Raw genomic sequence first — 18,021 nt, 5'->3', positions numbered from 1 at the left:
TACATGTGTTTCATTAACAAATAATATGAAAATACCCCCATTTCAAAGCCTTTGTGGACCCCTATATAATAACCCAGTATTTATCCAACTTTAAGGATGGTAACTTTGAGAGATTTCTTTGTTTGTTACTATATCATCATAAGATCTGTGACATCAGAGATTGTGATCTTGATGGTATTTCTTAATATTTGTGCTTTCTACACTGCTCTGCAACTCAGCACAACGACAGGTACACCTACACTCCCTGCAGCGCAGGTATAAATAGCAGTGTAGAATGTGAGGCACTCCTTAGGCCAATAAAGTAAAGACATACCTGAAGCCTGTGGGTAGATACCCACGTACACATGGCTCTCTACTTGCCAAAGCATTGCCTCCCCAATGGTGGAGGGAGGCAGTGGGGAGTGGGCAGTGGCTCAGCAGCAGAAGGCTCATTCTTTCCCGACTGCCTTTTCCTGCCAGAGCCTTTACTTGTTGCAGCGAAAGTCTCTGGCAGTGGGAGAGCTGCTGAAGCCTTTCTCCACTGCCAGAGCCTTTCACTGACACATGCAGCTACACACGGCATCGTGGATGCAGCTTGCTTTTCACTGTGGCATGTAGCTACATATACCCTATATGTAGCCGCCACTGTTGGGTAACGTAGACATAGCCAATTAGTAAATAATTGAATTAATGAACATAGGTAGGAGACTCAAAATATTCTAAAGTAGTCATTACCGCATTTCAGGTTCTCTTAACTAAGAGGAACAACTTCACTTCCTATCCTTCAGACCTGTAGTATTCTGGAAGTGTCTGCATTGGTGTAAATGTCTGTGGGCAAGAGAGCTAGCTATAGCTACACATCTATATTGCACTCTTCATTGAAGAAGATCAGTTTTACTGCTGAAGTGCCACAACATGGCCATGCTTCAAAACATTGCTGTTACCTCGCAACACAGGCCGGTTTATGTTGTTAAGACATACAGCCTAACTATTGTATTCATCATATACGTCATATTCATTTATAAAATGTAACAACTGTGAAACTTAGATACAGATCCAAACCTTCATTCCAAATTTCCCCAAAGTTCAAGGGTGTCTGAGAGAGAAGTTTGAGTTTGGTTAATCTCTAACATAGAGATGCAGGTTCAGTGATTTACTATGAGAGTTATTATAATTTTTCCCCATATGTTTTGTGAAATAAGAAGTTCACAACTCAGTGACTTACAATTCGAGAAACTGCAGGTAAGTACAGTCAATAATTGTGCCTTCGGTTATTACTTCTTGGCCATAATATTCCTTATAGATAGCTAGCAGGTCTTTGACTGGTACATACCTAAAAAACAATACTGAGGTGTTATAACTAATATTTCCCATTTAATCCAATAAAACACGATTCATTTTATATAACTCCCTCCATGGGATTCTTGGCTAGTAGATCTGCCTAGTCTTGGACTGTGTCCTCTCCTCTGTCCTGTCCCCAGCCTATCCCTCGCCCTGCTAAGATCAGCCTATTCAGAGCTAGCACAATTGTTCCTACCCCACCTTTAGCACAGACCTATGACAGGGCTTAAACAGTGACAAGGACCTTCTGCACTGGGATGAACTTCACCCTATGTCACACAAAATAAGACATAATCAATGTTTCAATGTAATTGTTAAATAAGAATACTGTACCTGAAAATTGTAAGTTACAAGAAAATGTCTAAAACTGTTTTAAAATGCACCTGATGTTGATGTATTACTCTTGATTCGCAATGTCGAGGTTTAATTGAAGCAAGTGTCCATTTGATGTTAATTTCAAATCTTCTCTTAGTGATGTTCAATTTATGGGACATAAAATAACCAATAGGGACTACTTTATAATTTATTACACAATGAAAAATATTTAAATACTGACAACCACACATCTTTATTTCTAAAAAAAACTAGTAAGAATTTGCATAAAAACACCAAAACATAGCTAAACTAAACAGAGGTATCCCATATAAAGATATTGCCATTGAGTTATATAAAGAACGGCTGGGACTTTCCAGCAAACAATTTTTAAAACTAATTTTTGTAGTTGTTGGTTTCCTGCGTGACCAGTGTGAATATCCTCATCTCTGTGTGTCAGTTTTCTCATGTGTAAAATGGGGATACTGCTACTTCCTTTCTCCCTCCCCGTTGTCTGCTCTTCAGGGCAGGGACTCTCTCTTACCCTGTGTGTGTACTGTGCCTAGCACAATGACTTTCTGATCTTAGTTGGGGCCTCTTGGTGCTACAATAATACAAATAAATATTACTTTATTAGAACATCCTGAAATTATCATCTACACTATGTGTTATGCGTGCAGCAAAAATTAATGAGAGTATTTCTTCAAAACATTGACAGCTTAAGCACATTGCTCTTACCAGGCTGCTTTCAGGTAACTAAAATCAAGCTCAAATTGGCTTAATACGTCACCTCCTACATTTAGAGAGAGGGGAAAAAAATCAGTTTTACTATATTAGCACACAACCTCAATTTCTTTTTTAAAATGGTGTCTATCACTGGGCGTTGGCAGTACTCCATGTGGCTCCTGTGTGTGTTAATACGGTAGAGTTCCATTTTAGGTATGTAAATATTTCTGACTTGGAATATGTTGCTGGTATACTTGCAAGGAAGAGTGAGGATAAGCATTCTGCATTTCCAGAACATGATAAAAGCATTATCATATTTAAACTCAGAGCAGTGACTCAGTTTAACTTTGAAGTTCTCCTGCTCACATTTTGGCTTTAAGTAGGAATGGCCAGGTTCTGCAGCATGTCTTCTGAGAGATGCACAGCAGCTGCAGCCCCAGGGTGGGAGGGCAAAGGTGATTTTATGCAGAATCTGGCCATCCAGAATCTGTTGCCAAAGGGAGCCAAAATGACATAGGCAGGGATGGGGAGGGAGAAGTGGCACTACCTTAATTTACAACAACACCTGCATTGCAGCCCAGAATCTACATAATGCTGAACAGTTTGGCATTCACCCTTCCTATTTCCAGCCACCATCCACATGGGTCCTACACCAGGGCTTGCGGGATGGTGGAAAGGAGACAGGACAGGGTCCTTGTGGCTCATTTCTGATTCCTGTACACCATCAGATCAGCATACAGGGGGCAGAATCATCCCCACAATTTGACTATGCACTAGATTGGTATTCACAGAGGGACTGGGACCTCATTGGTTCATATCAGTCAAAATAAAAATTACCAAAATCACCAGTACGATGAGCATCTGAGTATGAGCCATGAAAATCAATCTGGGGAAAAATTAAAAAAAGAATATTTCATGTATAAAACCAATTACAATAAGCCAATTTTGCTCATCCTTCAGTACAAACAGAAAAGGACAAGTAAAGTGACACTAACGTTGATACGCCCAAAATTTAGCCAACTTTGTCCTGAAAAATGTTTTTTATATCAGTGTGTGAAGTTAAGCATGTGCACATAAGTCTTTCCAAGGTCAGAGACCTAGATTTTCCCCCCGGGGTTAAAAGCCTATTTGTAAATACAAGTTACCAATACCAATATCTACAGATATGATTAACTAACAAAAATGATGTACACTTACTTCTCCCATGGTCCTTAGAAATCCTTGATCAATGCCCAAGCTATGCCAGCTCACATCTGCCACCATATGTGAGGCAATTCCAAACAGGAAAGCCACCAGTTTCTCTGTAGCCTAAACAACAATAATATGTACGTAGTAATGTCCAATCACTTTACTACAGCCCCACTATCTTTAAAAAAAGTTATTAGCATTTCATCTGCTCAGTGCATTAAATAAATATACAATTCAGCAACCATTTCTCACTAAGGGCTCTATATTGCAAGGTGCCGAGAACTCTGGCCCAGAACCTCAAAGGTATTTAGGTGCCTAACTCCCACTGATTTCATTGGAAGTTAGTAGCCTAAATACGTTCAAAGATCTGGGTCTTTGTTCCTGATCCTGCAAGGCATTTAGTTATATTCCTAACATTAAGTACTGCATTAGGTCCAAGTCTACAGAGTTACATGCTTGACTTTACTGATGTCAGTAGGCCTACTCATCTGCTTTGAGTTAGGCATATCAGTGCTATGCTGGAACAGGGACAGAATATTCAGCACGACGACATCCTTCAAGACTGAGCCCACTTAACCATACTTATGCTAGTAGTCTCATGGACAAGGCAGTGGAGTACCTGGGCAAGCACTACTCAACATAAAGGTAGAAGAATAAAGCACTGAATAATTTCAGAGGAATTCCTTTGTCACTTAGGAATAGACATATCCACTTCTAATACAATATGATATGAAGTCCCACCTTGTGTCTAATTAGAAATTTATTTCAAGCTTTCATAGGCAAAAAGTAGAGAAGTTATTTGTGAACTCATTCCTCAGCAGTGTTGGTTGAGTTTCTTCAAGAGTCGGTGGTCTTCCCTAAACCACGATCACTTTTAGAGATTTTTTTAAAATATGAAACTGATACATTTTTCCTCTCAACAACTTTACAGCTCATGAAAGTTAAATAGTCCACATGAATAGTACTGTTCAGAGCCAGGGAAAATGCAGGCAGCCTCTGTGCAAGCTCTTTGCATTCCTAAACCTGGGAGGTTTGGGAATGCACTTCAGAGCTGATCTATAAAATGCCTTGAATTGCTATTGCAATTACTGGATTCTCCTGAGCAAAGACTGGCAACATTTTACAAAACTGGTAAACTCTCCAGGGGGCAGGAGCTAGGATATGACCCCCAAGGATATGATCCAGCTGTGGCTGGAAAAAAACAACAACCCTGAATGTGACCCATGGCCAGAAAGGGTTAAACATCCTGCAAAATAAATGACTCAAATTCAACCCTTAAAGACATGTGGGGAGATAATGTTTGTGGTTTTGTGTATTTACATATGTATGGGCAGTGGTCAACAATGTAACAAACAGTACCTGTCTATGCCATATTCTGATAATTCAAAGATCAAAAGAACATCCTAGCATTTAAATGAAGTGTAAACATGGGATAGCTCTGTATTCATCCCTCTTTGAAATGTATAGCAAATCATTGGTGAATGGTGGAGGAACAGGGGATTGTTTTATGTTAATTCGTATAGCTAAGTACCGATGATGGACCCACTTCAAAGACCTGATTACCTGTTGCTCCCCAAGGGGCTCCAACTTGTCAAAGAAGACCTGAAATTATATAAAAGTTCCTTGGGTCCTGATCCTTTTTATCTCAGATCTGCTTAAGCTTCATCCAGGGAAGTTTGAGTTGCAAGATGAGATCCCAGTTAAGATGGTACACCCTGAATATGATATGACATTGGACTATAACCTATGAGCTAAATTTTAAAGGAACTCTTTGCAACTACAAAGCTCACCATCTCTGCTATGTATCTGAACCTCAAGAATTGAACTCATGTCTATGTATATTGATCTTTTAACCATACTCGCTCCCTTTTCTTTTTAAATAAATTTTAGTTTAGTGAATAAGAATTGGCTGTAGCGTGTATTTGGGTAAGATCTGGAATATTCATTAACTTGGAGGTAATGTTTCTGATCCTTTGGGATTGGTAGAACCTTTTCTTTTATATGATGAAATAAGATTTTCAGAGATCTTCATCATATTTGACTTAGGTACCTGGATGGAGGCCTGAGACTGGGTTACTTTAAGGGAACTGTGTTGTTGGTATCTGGGCAACCAGTCAGGTCATCATAAAGAAGCTGTTTTATGCTGGTTTGGTAAATCTAATTATTAAAAATATCCCCCAACTTTGGGGATTATCTGCTGCATTCTTTTCAGTTCACCCTAATTGAGTGACCTCAGCTGGCCCGCACTGGGACCCCAATCACACTGGTATCTGAGAGTTCTATCTCAAGATCATGAGTGAGACTTAATTTTACTTTGAAATCGCTGTCAGCCCCGGGCAACTGGGCTCTGACTGACAGCCTGGGAAGTGGGAGAAGGTACCCCATTGCAGCCTCGCCAGGCCTGGGGAGGGCAAAGAATCCTAAAAGGAGCAGAGGTGAGGCTGGGAGAGCTGAACCATCACCTGGAGGCAGCTGGAGGGCTGATGGGGCTGTATTGATGGTGGGTTCTGAGCAGGTGGGGGTGAGTGCTGGGAGGGTGAACTGATGGGGTGGTGATGACAGAACTGATGGGGGATTGGGGAACAGGATTAATTGCTGGGCAGGAGAAAAGCAGATGTGGGGGTGAGAGGTGAAAAGCAGATGTGAGGGGCCCAAACCACTTTATCTAGTACATGTCGGAAAGTGGGCAACACTAATTGTCACATGCACACACCCTGGTGATCGGCAGGGGAGTTCAAATATCAAGAGACCGACCTAAAAAACATAATTTTTTTTTAATCTTGTGATTTTGTAGGGTCCAACTCATGATTTTTGATCTCTTGAAGTTGGCAGTATTGTTTAGGTGAAAAAGATGGTTGGTAGAGGCTTTAAGAAGCCCATGCAAATTCAAGGGGTTTTCCTACCTCCTCCCAAGGCTGAGGATACTTCTTCCTGATGTAATGGATACTAGTGTTGAGAAATGGTGCCCAGTGAGTGTCTTCAGAAACATGATGGAATATTCCTGCAACATCAAAAGACAAAATTATACCTTGATTTGAACTGCTCCACATGTTGGATTTCTGCTCAATTGCACACTGAAAGAATGTTACTTTTGAAACGTTTTATTGTACCAAGAATCACTGAAAAGCATTTGTGCATATTTTATATTGTCAAAACAGATACTACATTTACCAGCCGTATTTTTGATGGAAACATGTGGAAGCCTTATTCCAAACCCCGCTCTGTCCTCAGGGATTGTGAGTAAGTGAGATATAGAAAAGGATATTACACCTTAAGGGGAGAAGTCTAGCAGAGTGAAGAGAGCGGCTGGTGGCCAAATGAATGCACTCGATTTTATGGTAATACAAGCTAGTGGGGAATCCAGGCAAATCAAAATCCCATGCTTCAGGGCATGAGCTGACTTCCACAGGGGTCTGGAAGGAAACGGTACATCAACTGTGTCATCAGTTGCAAAACTGATTAGGTATATTATCAGTTTGTGTGGGGAGATTAGGTCTTTGTCTGAAGTATCAATCTCTGGCCTCGCTTGGACTTGGACAATTCAGATCTGGTCTCACCTGATAGTGAGCCAGGAGAGCAAATTCTATGTGCCTATGTAATGCTCTGGGAGTTCATTTTACAGTGCCTAGTAGCGTAACTTTGAATTCTATCCAAGTGCAGCTCTTGTACTGGGGGAGGAAGAGAGCAAATAGATTTTCTAGAATCCGGAAAGAAGATGGATGAAAAGAACATGATTTTTTTGTATAAATGCTAACAAAATCGACAGGGTCCCCTGGATGATTTCACTGCCGACTATTTTCCTTACACTTTTAAGGGGAGATGAATTGGAAGCATGGGAAGATGTAGCTATTGGTACCAATCATGCCAGTTGTAGTAGTAATTTTTTTATATGGACTTTTGTTCTCCAAAAAAAAAGGATTAAGATTCAAATTGATTTCAAATAGGCCCCCAAACAGTCATGAGATAAGCTATGTCTACACTGCAGCTGTGCCACTGTAGCACTTCTGGTGAAGACACTCCAAGTCAATGGGACAAAGCTCTCCTGTCGGCTTAACTCCGCCTCTGTGAGAGGTGGCAGCTATGTCAGCAGGAGAAGCTCTCCAGCTGGCATAGCACTGTCCACTCTGCTGCTTAGGTCAGTATAACTTATGTTGCTCAGGGGTGTGGATTATTCACCCTCTCCTGAGCAACGTAAGTTTTACTGAAGTAATGTGTAGACCTAACTTAAGAGCAAACTGACATGTGTCTGTGACAGGGTGCTGAGTGAGAAGCACTTAATCAGCCCCTGCCACTGCAACCCCAATCAAGGGTAATGGATTGGAGCTGGCTGGATAGCCCTGTGTCTGCCTGGTAATGGGCAGCACCTGCCAGCCTCATTAGCCAGGGTTATTAAGGCTGGGAGGAAGCCAGAGGAAGGAGGGAAGAAAAAGACCAGGCACAGAGGGAACTGGGAGCTTTCTGGTCTGTTGCTGGCCAGGCCTGCACTTGGCAAAGTTGGCTGCGAAACCCATACATAGGTGGAAAGCAGTGGCGGGAAAACAACTGTAAATAAAGAACACTGGTGTTGCATCAAGCGAGGTGTTCCTGACTGATTAGAGAGGGCAACAGGGGGCCAAAACCAGAGAGGCCCAGTGTGCGCCTCGCTACAGTGCCTCTCCCCCCACCTCTGCCACCATTTCCAGCTCACCCTCCCTTTTGTGTCCCATTATGCCAGTAGAACTTTAGAAGCCAGGCATGCCCAAAAAGCTAGTAGAATCTATGAACCTTAAGAGCTGATTCTTTCAGAGGATTGTGTCTCAGGAACCCCTTGCTCAAATAACCCCAAATGTGGATTACTATCCCTACCCAGAGCTCCAGGAAGCCACGAAATTTCAAAGCAATCCGAGGAACCATGCAGATTTTAGAGCATTTAGAAGAGTATCTTTAAACAGAAATTGTTCTTATCCTTAACTACAGCTCCACTATAATAAACCCTCTTCTTACCATTCCTGCAGATAACAGGATAAAAGGCATCAGGATAAAGGCTCCCAGCCTGAAATGCATCCTGGTGGTTTAGTAACAACTGTGAGAGGAAAGGATGAGGGAACAAGAAATCAGAATACAATTAACGACAACAGAAAAAGGTTATTCTGAATATTTAAGGTGCAATGAGTCAAAGACAACATTTACACTTCAGCAAGATATTGCCAAAGTAAAACTAATAGTCAAATACATTACTTCAGTTTGCAAGATTAGAGATGGGGCAGAAAAAAAAGAGAGTCTAAACTAACTAGTTTATATTGTAGTGATTTCAAAAACAAACACACAAAACAAGAAACAAAAATATTTACATTATATAACAAAAAATAAAATATTGGACGGACACTTAAGTAAAACCAGTACTCTGAGAAAACACCAAATAATATAAATAGGACTGTCGATTAATCACAGTTAACTCACACGACTAACTCAAAAAAATTAATTGCGCTTAAAAATATTAATCACGATTAATCGCACTGTTAAACAATAGAATACCAATGGAAATTTATTAAATATTTTGGATGTTTTTCTACATTTTCAAATATATTGATTTCTATTACAACACAGAATACAACATGTACAGTGCTCACTTTATATTTGTATTTTTGATTACAAATATTTGCACTGTAAAAATGATAAAAGAAACAGTATTTTTCAATTCACCTCATAAAAGTACTGTAGTGCAATCTCTTCATTGTGAAAGTGCAACTTACAGATGTAGAATTTTTTTGTTACATAACTGCACTCAAAAACAAATACAATGTAAAACTTTAGAACTTGCAAGTCCCACTTCTTGTTCAGCCAATCACTCAGAAAAACAAGTTTGGTTACAATTTGCAGGCGATAATGCTGCCTCTTCTTGTTTACAATGTCATCTGAAAGTGAGAACAAGCATTTGCATGGCACTGTTGTAGCCAGCATCGCAAGATATTTATGTGCCAGATGCACTAAAGATTCATATGTCACTTCATGCTTCCATCACCATTCCAGGGGACATGTGTCCATGCTGATGATGGGTTTTGCTCCATAACGATCCAAAGCAGCGCGCACCAACATATGTTCATTTTCATCATCTGAGTCAGATGCCACCAGCAGGTTGATTTTCTTTTTTGTGGTTCTGTTTTTTTACAGTGCAAATATTTGTAATAAAAATAAATATAAAGCAAGCACTGTACACTTTGTATTCTGTGTTGTAACTGAAATCAATATATTTGAAAATGTAGAAAACATCCAAAAATATTTAAATAAATGGTATTCTATTATTGTTTAACCATGCAATTAATTGCACGATTAATTTTTTTAATCGCTTGACAGGCCTAAATATAAATAATAAAATTTATATTGCATTGAAGGATACCAAAAGCACTTTAAACACACTACAGTAAAAACTGTGTTATCCAGCACTTTTAGCAACCAGAAAGCTCTATTAACCAGCATTACTGGTATCTCCCAATACAAATCTTCAGTCTAGTAACTGGGACTAGTGTACTGCCCAGGAAGTTATGCAATTGCACATTCTGCACTCTACTTTTATGCAAAAGAGGCAGAAGATAAGTAAGCAAGCTGATATCATTCAAAAACCAGTCGGAGAACACTTCAATCTCTTTGGTCACTTGATTACAGACCTAAAAGTTGCAATTCTTCAACAAAAAAACTTAAAAAAAAGACTCCAACGAGAGACTGCTGAATTTGGAATTAATTTGCAAAGTGGACACCCTTACATTAGGCTTGAATAAAGACTGGGAGTGGATGTGTCATTACACAAAGTAAAACTATTTCCCCATGTTTATTTCTCCCCCCCTCCCCTCCCTCACACATTCTTGTCAACTGCTGGAAATGGCCCACCTTGATTATCCCTACAAAAGGTTTTTTTCCTCTCCTTCTGGTAATAGCTCACCTTACCTGATAACTCTCGATACAGTGTGTATGGTAACACCCATTGTTTCATGTTCTCTGTGTATATAAAATCTCCCCACTGTATTTTCCACTGCATGAATCCGAGGAAGTGAGCTCTAGCTCACGAAAGCTTATGCTCAAATAAATTTGTTAGTCTCTAAGGTGCCACAAGTACTCCTTTTCTTTTTGTGGATACAGACTAACATGGCTGCTACTCTGAAACCATTAAAAAAAAGCAGATTCCAGAGTGTGTCATAGGGTCATTACAGATTCAGCCCAATCTCCTACACCTTCTACATATACAATGATAATTGATGTTGATAATGCTGACCCCAAGGCACTGCAAGATCCTGAAGTGCCTTCTGAATCATCAAAGAAAGATAAAATTATGTTCAGTACAGTTTCAGTATTAAGTGTATTTTTAGTGATCTGGGCGTATGCCATGTGCTGGCCATAGTGATATGTAGTGTCTTAAGATAACCTACTGTATAGAAAACTGTACCTGAATACACCTAAGTGCTTCAAGAAACCAACCACTCTGCAGTGCAGTACTACTGCACGATTGGTAAGTACCTGTTTACTATTTTCTACTTTATTCATTTTATTGTATTCTAATTCTTTGAAAATTGATATTCCATTGGTAAGTATAACTCTTAGTTAACTGGAATTTTTGATTTACCAGCACCCCCATTTCCCCAACATGCGAGATAACAAAGCTTTTACTGTATATACAAGTTTGTATGCACACATTCAATGCAATTACTCAGACATACTTAAAGAGAAGCATATGCTTAAAGTGCTTTTCTGGCTCTGGTAAGATTGTAGAAGTGGGCTCTAATTACACAAACCTTTTCTGTCATCTGAAGTGATATTACATGTGGCTGATGAAACACAAACTTGACTCTTGTTTGTTACTTGTTTTTGTTGTTAAATCTCCATTCCAAGAGTCATTGATTAATTCCTCCAGACATCTACCTCAAGAGGAATGCAAATTAATTTAAGATAGTTGGTAAGAATACAAGTAGAAAAAATTCTGTACAACTACACAGTATATACCTAATGGTAGTTATTATGTATTTATTTCTGGTTGCATGCAGCATAGGCAAAGCACTTTCCACACAGAAAAGGCGTGAATCTGAAGAATTCACTGTCTGAAGATTGACAAATAGACAAAAAGAGGGCAGAGGAAATTGTCACAACATATATGCAATTAAGCAGTAATATGCTTCCTTACCTTTCTATAGTTAACATTCCCTTCATGTTTACTGAAAAATTCCAGAGCTCGATGTGCTGAAAAACATATAATATTAAAAACTGACTTAAAAGTACTGTGGCTAGGCCCATCTTTAGTTAGAAGTACTGTCAAAATGTAGGTGCTAGAATGAATTTAAGAGTACTTATAACACAAGTGACATTGGCGTACAGCACATCACTCCTCTTGACAATTCCCATGTGGTAAATGACATGTTCTCTCCTCATAGCAAATAGATGTCACTCGGTTTTAATAAATGCAAAGATGATGTTTCTTTGATGCTTTTGGACACAGACTGAGACCTTGTTCTCCTTGACTCTCCCATTCAGAGAAATCACAAGCTGCATTGGCCAGCCTAGTACTGTAACACAACAAAGGGTCTCCTTACATCCTAGCCCAGACTATCACAATTAAGAAATGAAATACTGTATCTGAGCTGTGTGAATGAGCATGTTCCACAAAATTCTAGGTACCACTAGATAGAATTACTTTCAAACTCATATTCCAAGTAGCCTTGTAATTTTAATTAATTCTTATTATAGGACATAGCATTTAAGTTTCTTTGTTCCCCTAAGGTATTGAATCAGATATAACCTGTGACCCATTGTTAATGTTTAACTACTTGATTAATTTTTACCATGCATGAAAAACAAAAATCTGCAGTCAGCAAAGTAAAAACAGTGTTTACTCATTGATCGGTTAGGCATGCATATTGCCAAGCAGTACTTACTAGACAAGCTTCACACTACAGAATAAAATAAATGGACATAGAATCATAGAATATCAGGGTTGGAAGGGACCCCAGAAGGTCATCTAGTCCAACCCCCTGCTCGAAGCAGGACCAATTCCCAGTTAAATCATCCCAGCCAGGGCTTTGTCAAGCCTGACCTTAAAAACCTCTAAGGAAGGAGATTCTACCACCTCCCTAGGTAACGCATTCCAGTGTTTCACCACCCTCTTAGTGAAAAAGTTTTTCCTAATATCCAATCTAAACCTCCCCCACTGCAACTTGAGACCATTACTCCTCGTTCTGTCATCTGCTACCACTGAGAACAGTCTAGAGCCATCCTCTTTGGAACCCCCTTTCAGGTAGTTGAAAGCAGCTATCAAATCCCCCCTCATTCTTCTCTTCTGCAGGCTAAACAATCCCAGCTCCCTCAGCCTCTCCTCATAACTCATGTGTTCCAGACCCCTAATCATTTTTGTTGCCCTTCGCTGGACTCTCTCCAATTTATCCACATCCTTCTTGAAGTGTGGGGCCCAAAACTGGACACAGTACTCCAGATGAGGCCTCACCAATGTCGAATAGAGGGGAACGATCACTCTTTTAAAGTGAAATATTGTTCAAACTTTGATTACATTTGACTTGTGTTAATGTGACAGTCCCTGGAGACAATTTATTTACACATATTCTCTCTGTAAAAGGATTGGGTTAAACTGCAAACCCAGCAGCTATTCAATTCTTGCTATCAATACTGGTTTCATTTTGACTATTAATGTAACTTGGACCATTTAAAATTATATTATACAAAGCACGCACAGACAATTTAAGGAACAATCCCACATCAGCAAGGGAATAGACAAGATGATTTAATAGGCCTTTCCAACTTCTTAGTTCTATACAGAACTTTTTAAACAGAGAAGGGATATAATTTCCAGTGCCTAGAATTCTTGGATTGGCAATTTATTTCCTCTATTCCTCCATACACAATATTAATCAAATATATTGATTCTGCAAGTTGATCTACGCAGACAGATCTTTAAAATGGTAGAGCCTCAGGAATGGACTTCAATGGAGCTCCACTCAGATGTATATGTTTGTCCATTCAAATCTTTTTGTATGGCCATAGCAAGTAGAGTCCAACGAGTGGTATTTTCAGACAAATAACTAAAATATGGTTAAAAATTGTGACCCAATAGCAAATTATAAGGAACATTATTCAGGTAATCATGATCAATAGGTTAAATCAGTGGTTCCCAAACTTGTTCTGCCACTTGGGCAGAGAAAGCCCCTGGTGGGCTGGGCCGGTTTGTTTACCTGCCGCATCCGCAGGTTTGGCCGATCGTGGTTCCCAGTGGCTGCGATTCGCTGCTCCAGGCCAATGGGGGCTGCTGGAAGCAGCACAGGCCAAGGGACGTACTGGCTGCCGCTTCCAGCAGCCCCCATTGGCCTGGAGCAGTGAACCGCGGCCACTGGGAGTCACGATCAGCCGAATCTGCGGACATGGCAAGTAAACAAACTGGCCTGGCCCGCCAGGGGCTTTCCCTGCACAAGCGGCGGAACAAGTTTGGGAACCACTGGATTAAATAAATGTAGCCTTTTTTAATTTGGAAAATATATCAATTTTGTCCTTGATTAGAATGAACAGATTAAATTTGGAATAAATCTGTCAATTTTGTCTCTGAATTTTCTGCAAGCAGTTTGGAATTATCTCATTTGTGTTATTTCAAGTTACTGACAGAGGACCAGATTCTGCCACCCTTATTCACAGTAAGCACCTTAAGCCTAAATCCTACAAAGACGTATGCACCTACTTAACTTTATGCACTATGGAGTTGTCCTATTAATTTCAATGGGACTACTCACGGTGTATAAAGTTAAGCATCTGCATATGTCTTTGCAGAATCCAGGCCTACAGTACTACTCACAAGAAGAGGGCCCAACCTGGCCCTGAATAAATTCTGTGCATAATCTTACTCTAACTTGTTCACAGTTGCAAATATTCAATATTTGACATTTGAGAAGTTTGATTGGCCAAAGGCCACATGCTATGTTTTTATTCCCTATTTGGTTAAGATGAATACTAAGAGTCACGATTTCTGGTGCAAGTACTCACCAATTATGAATTAAAAATTTGTTGTGAGTGAACACTCTGCAACATTCACTTAAAATTCACTGTTTCCATTAATATTCTTGCAGTAAACTCATTTGGTAGAATATTTACAGAAAGCAATAATAAAATGAATTTATTTAAAAATTCAAACAAAAATATTTCTGATTCCTCTTCCCCTGCCCTCCACCCCAGTTTGCCCCATCTCTCCTTGCTTCTGTGTTGCATAATGTTATTTGGCATTAGCTTAACTGGATATCTACCTACCAGAAATAAAAGTACAACAGAGACTTTGGCACTTTTAATCTTATATGACAAATTCAGCATCATACTTCACTACCTATTTTACAAAGAAGTTAATATATAATGCTTTGAAAATGTACAATATTATTAAAAACAATTCGAAAGGAGAAAGCTGAGATAATTAAGACACCCATGTAGCAACAAAGAACATTTAGAAATATAGATAAGCCATAAATTATTTCCTAGAAAATCACTTCTAATTTAAATATCCCATATTCAGTGATCAGAAAGATGATAGTATTGGTGAAGTTAAGCATTAGGCTATTCTTCTCTTCTTTCTGAAAACCAGACCATTTTTGTATAAGATCCATAGACACGAATACAAACATTCCAATTTCATGACGCACACATTTTAGAAGATAGAAGAATTCACATTGATTTAAACACCTAACATAAAAATAAACAGGCAAACTAGTGCTACAGCACAAGCTCCAGACAGGATATATACTCAGACATTCATATCTGCTATTTAGTCTAAGAAAGATGGAATTTGCATGATCACTGTCCTTCACTTTCCAGTGATCCAATTTTCTATCCAATCCTGTATTCATTTCCCTTTGCAAGCAATTTAAAATATTATGCTAAAATGCATATTTTGTATGTACCTTACCTATTTCAATATGTGTTGAAATACCGCACAGCATACATCTTTGGCACAGGCTGTAAACTATAATCAGCAGAACAGACCAAACCTTGAAACCATCCATATTGCTAATATACTGGCACATAAATCATAGCTTTAAAAATGCTTGAGACAGTATTACTGTGACCTTTGAAATCTAGGTTACAGTATATTTCTCTCCTTTCAAGCATGTCACTGACACAGAGGCTAAACTGCCAGGTTATTTGAAATGCCCCCATTTTCCAGTTTGATGTTAATCATTATCAGCATTTATCTTTTACGTCAGAGTGAATGTATCTTATAACCAAAGGCAAAAGAAATCTGTCCTACAGGATGTTTCCCTTCTGAAATCTGTGGCATTTCTAGAGCGATGGGAGGGTAACTTCTATTCCTTGACCGTCTGCACTTCTGTATTTTAAATAGAGATATCATTGTAAAATAAAAAGGGTCATTCAAAAATATTTGTAGTATGGCATATGGCTGTCTTGTGCCGCTACATCAAATTTTATAGAAGACCAACACAATATTACAAAGTGGTATTTTTTAGCTGAAATCAACATAAATACCAGTTTTACAAGTTTCATGAGGCTTGAGGTGAGTAACCACAGAACTTATTACCCCTCCTCCCACCAACAACTGTGGTTTAGGTCCCATAACCCAGTGAAGTTTGTAAAACTGGTGTTTAGGTTGTTTTCCACTAAGAGTTGAGTGGGCTCTTGTAATACAGCTTGTAAGAGTGTTTGCTGGTTTTTTTTCAGTTTCTGGTGCCTGTGTGGAGTCCAGTAGGACTGGGGCTCAGGCTTATCAAAAGTTTTACAGGCCTTTGAGCAAAGTTGGTCCCATTTTAAAATCTGTCGCAAAGCCGCAAACCTAAGAAAAAGTCACTTGGGGCCAGATCTTGCAGTGACTTATACGAATGCTTAACTTTACTCCCAAGTGTTCAACAGGACAATGCAAAACATTGCAAGTTAAATCCATGCAGTTCTGTGGCATTGGGGCACTAATTGGAGGTTTTGGTGTAACATTTTGCAAAGCCTTAAGCCAAGATCTCTGCTCCAGCAGCATCAAACTCATGTGGACCCTGGGGGTAGAGGAACGTTGCCACCATTGCCAGCATCACAATATTTGATTTGTTTTTTTTTGTAAAGCCCCAGCTCCTGGAGTCAGGTCATATAAGTGAAACTCTCAGCTTTGTTTTGTTTTTTTTTGAAGAGTTAAGGCTTGTCTACCGAGGGCAAAAGCCTAGACTAGCTATTGCTATTGGAAGTGGACTAACCTAAACCACAAAAAGGCACTTGCAGTGCAGAATATGACTGTCCACATGGACAGCTAGTGCAGAATAGCTACTAGAGTGGCCGCTCACATTTTCCCAGATGGCAGGACATTCCAGTACTTTTGGGAACAGCACAGATGTAGTGTAGAAAACTGCTATTTGTAGGAATGTGCTATTTAGGGTGTAGTGAGCATGCTCACACAAACTGAGCATGCTCAGTATCATCTACTGAAGCCACTTCCTTTCACCCTGCCCTTATTAGCCATAAGATTCTGCTGACTGCTTTTTACAGAGTCTAAAAGGGGGTAAATTGACCCCTGGTCACACACAACCCCCCTCCAAAAATTGACTGGTCAGAAGGGTCAAGCAGCTGGAAGCAGGGTTAGGATAGGGGCTGAAGGCAAAATCAGGGATGGGGAGGGAGAAGATAGAGTTAAGCCCGGGGTGAGGCACTGCCAGAGGGAGGCAGAGGGTAAAACCCCAGCACAGGAAGGGGCAGAGCGGGCAACAGTTACACCACTGGACTGAGACACCAGTGTTTGGCCAAAAAAATAGGGTGGCCAGGCAGAGGGGCCTTTTTATTTGATCAGAAGGGCTTTTTTGCATGTTCACACAAACGGAGCATGATTAGTAACATCTTCTGAAGCCACTGCCCTTCACCCGGACCTTATAGTTAGTCAAACTACTCAACTAATTACAACAGTGTTGCCAATTTTGTCATTGGTTGGAAATTTGAATTGAAACTGAAACATTAATATACACATTAAAAGCATATACAATGTATGATCAAATACTTGTACCTGAAAAAGTATAATAGGTTTGAAAAGCATGAACAAAGACTAGCTTCCTCATACAGCTGTTGTTTTTTCTGATTGTTGGCACATTCATTTTGGCAATGTTGGCCAACCTTATAATTTAAAATTATGATTTGTAAGCAAGGTCTGAATGAGCTCTTCCCTGACAGCTAATGAGGAGCCAGGGTTGGGGGGAAGGCTTCAGGACCAGACTGTATTTACATGAACTCACCTACTCTGCCTAGGTATCCAGCAGACAGAGCTGTGTTGCCCGAGCGATCAATTTTGGCTGGTGTTTTGGGAGTTTCTGTACTAAACATTTTTATTATATTATAATTAATTTTTACATAAGAACATAAGAATGGCCATATTGGGTCAGACCAATGGTTCATCTAGCCCAGTACTTCTGACAGTGGCCAATGCCAGGTGCTTCAAAGGGAATTAACAGAACAGGGCAATTATTGAGTGATCCATTCCCTGTTGTC

The 18,021-nt window shown here is 39.7% G+C and overlaps 1 protein-coding gene across 1 annotated transcript in view; it reads right to left on the bottom strand.

The window, feature by feature from the left end:
* GPLD1 (glycosylphosphatidylinositol specific phospholipase D1) overlaps positions 1-15,597 on the bottom strand; it is a 40,909-nt gene extending 25,312 nt beyond the window's left edge. Inside the window, 9 exon segments of the mRNA XM_084618516.1 lie at positions 1,205-1,312; positions 2,371-2,425; positions 3,196-3,244; positions 3,556-3,666; positions 6,450-6,547; positions 8,530-8,608; positions 11,696-11,751; positions 15,458-15,576; positions 15,578-15,597. Of these exon segments, the coding sequence (XP_084474642.1) occupies positions 1,205-1,312; positions 2,371-2,425; positions 3,196-3,244; positions 3,556-3,666; positions 6,450-6,547; positions 8,530-8,608; positions 11,696-11,751; positions 15,458-15,576; positions 15,578-15,582 (680 nt within the window). The 5' untranslated portion in view covers positions 15,583-15,597.
* Positions 15,598-18,021: the final 2,424 nt, after the last annotated feature.

The sequence above is a fragment of the Lepidochelys olivacea genome, assembly GCF_965140295.1.
Source record: "Lepidochelys olivacea isolate rLepOli2 genome assembly, chromosome: 2".
NCBI classification, from domain to species: Eukaryota; Metazoa; Chordata; order Testudines; family Cheloniidae; genus Lepidochelys; species Lepidochelys olivacea.
This window is presented reverse-complemented; position numbering and strand designations above follow the sequence as displayed.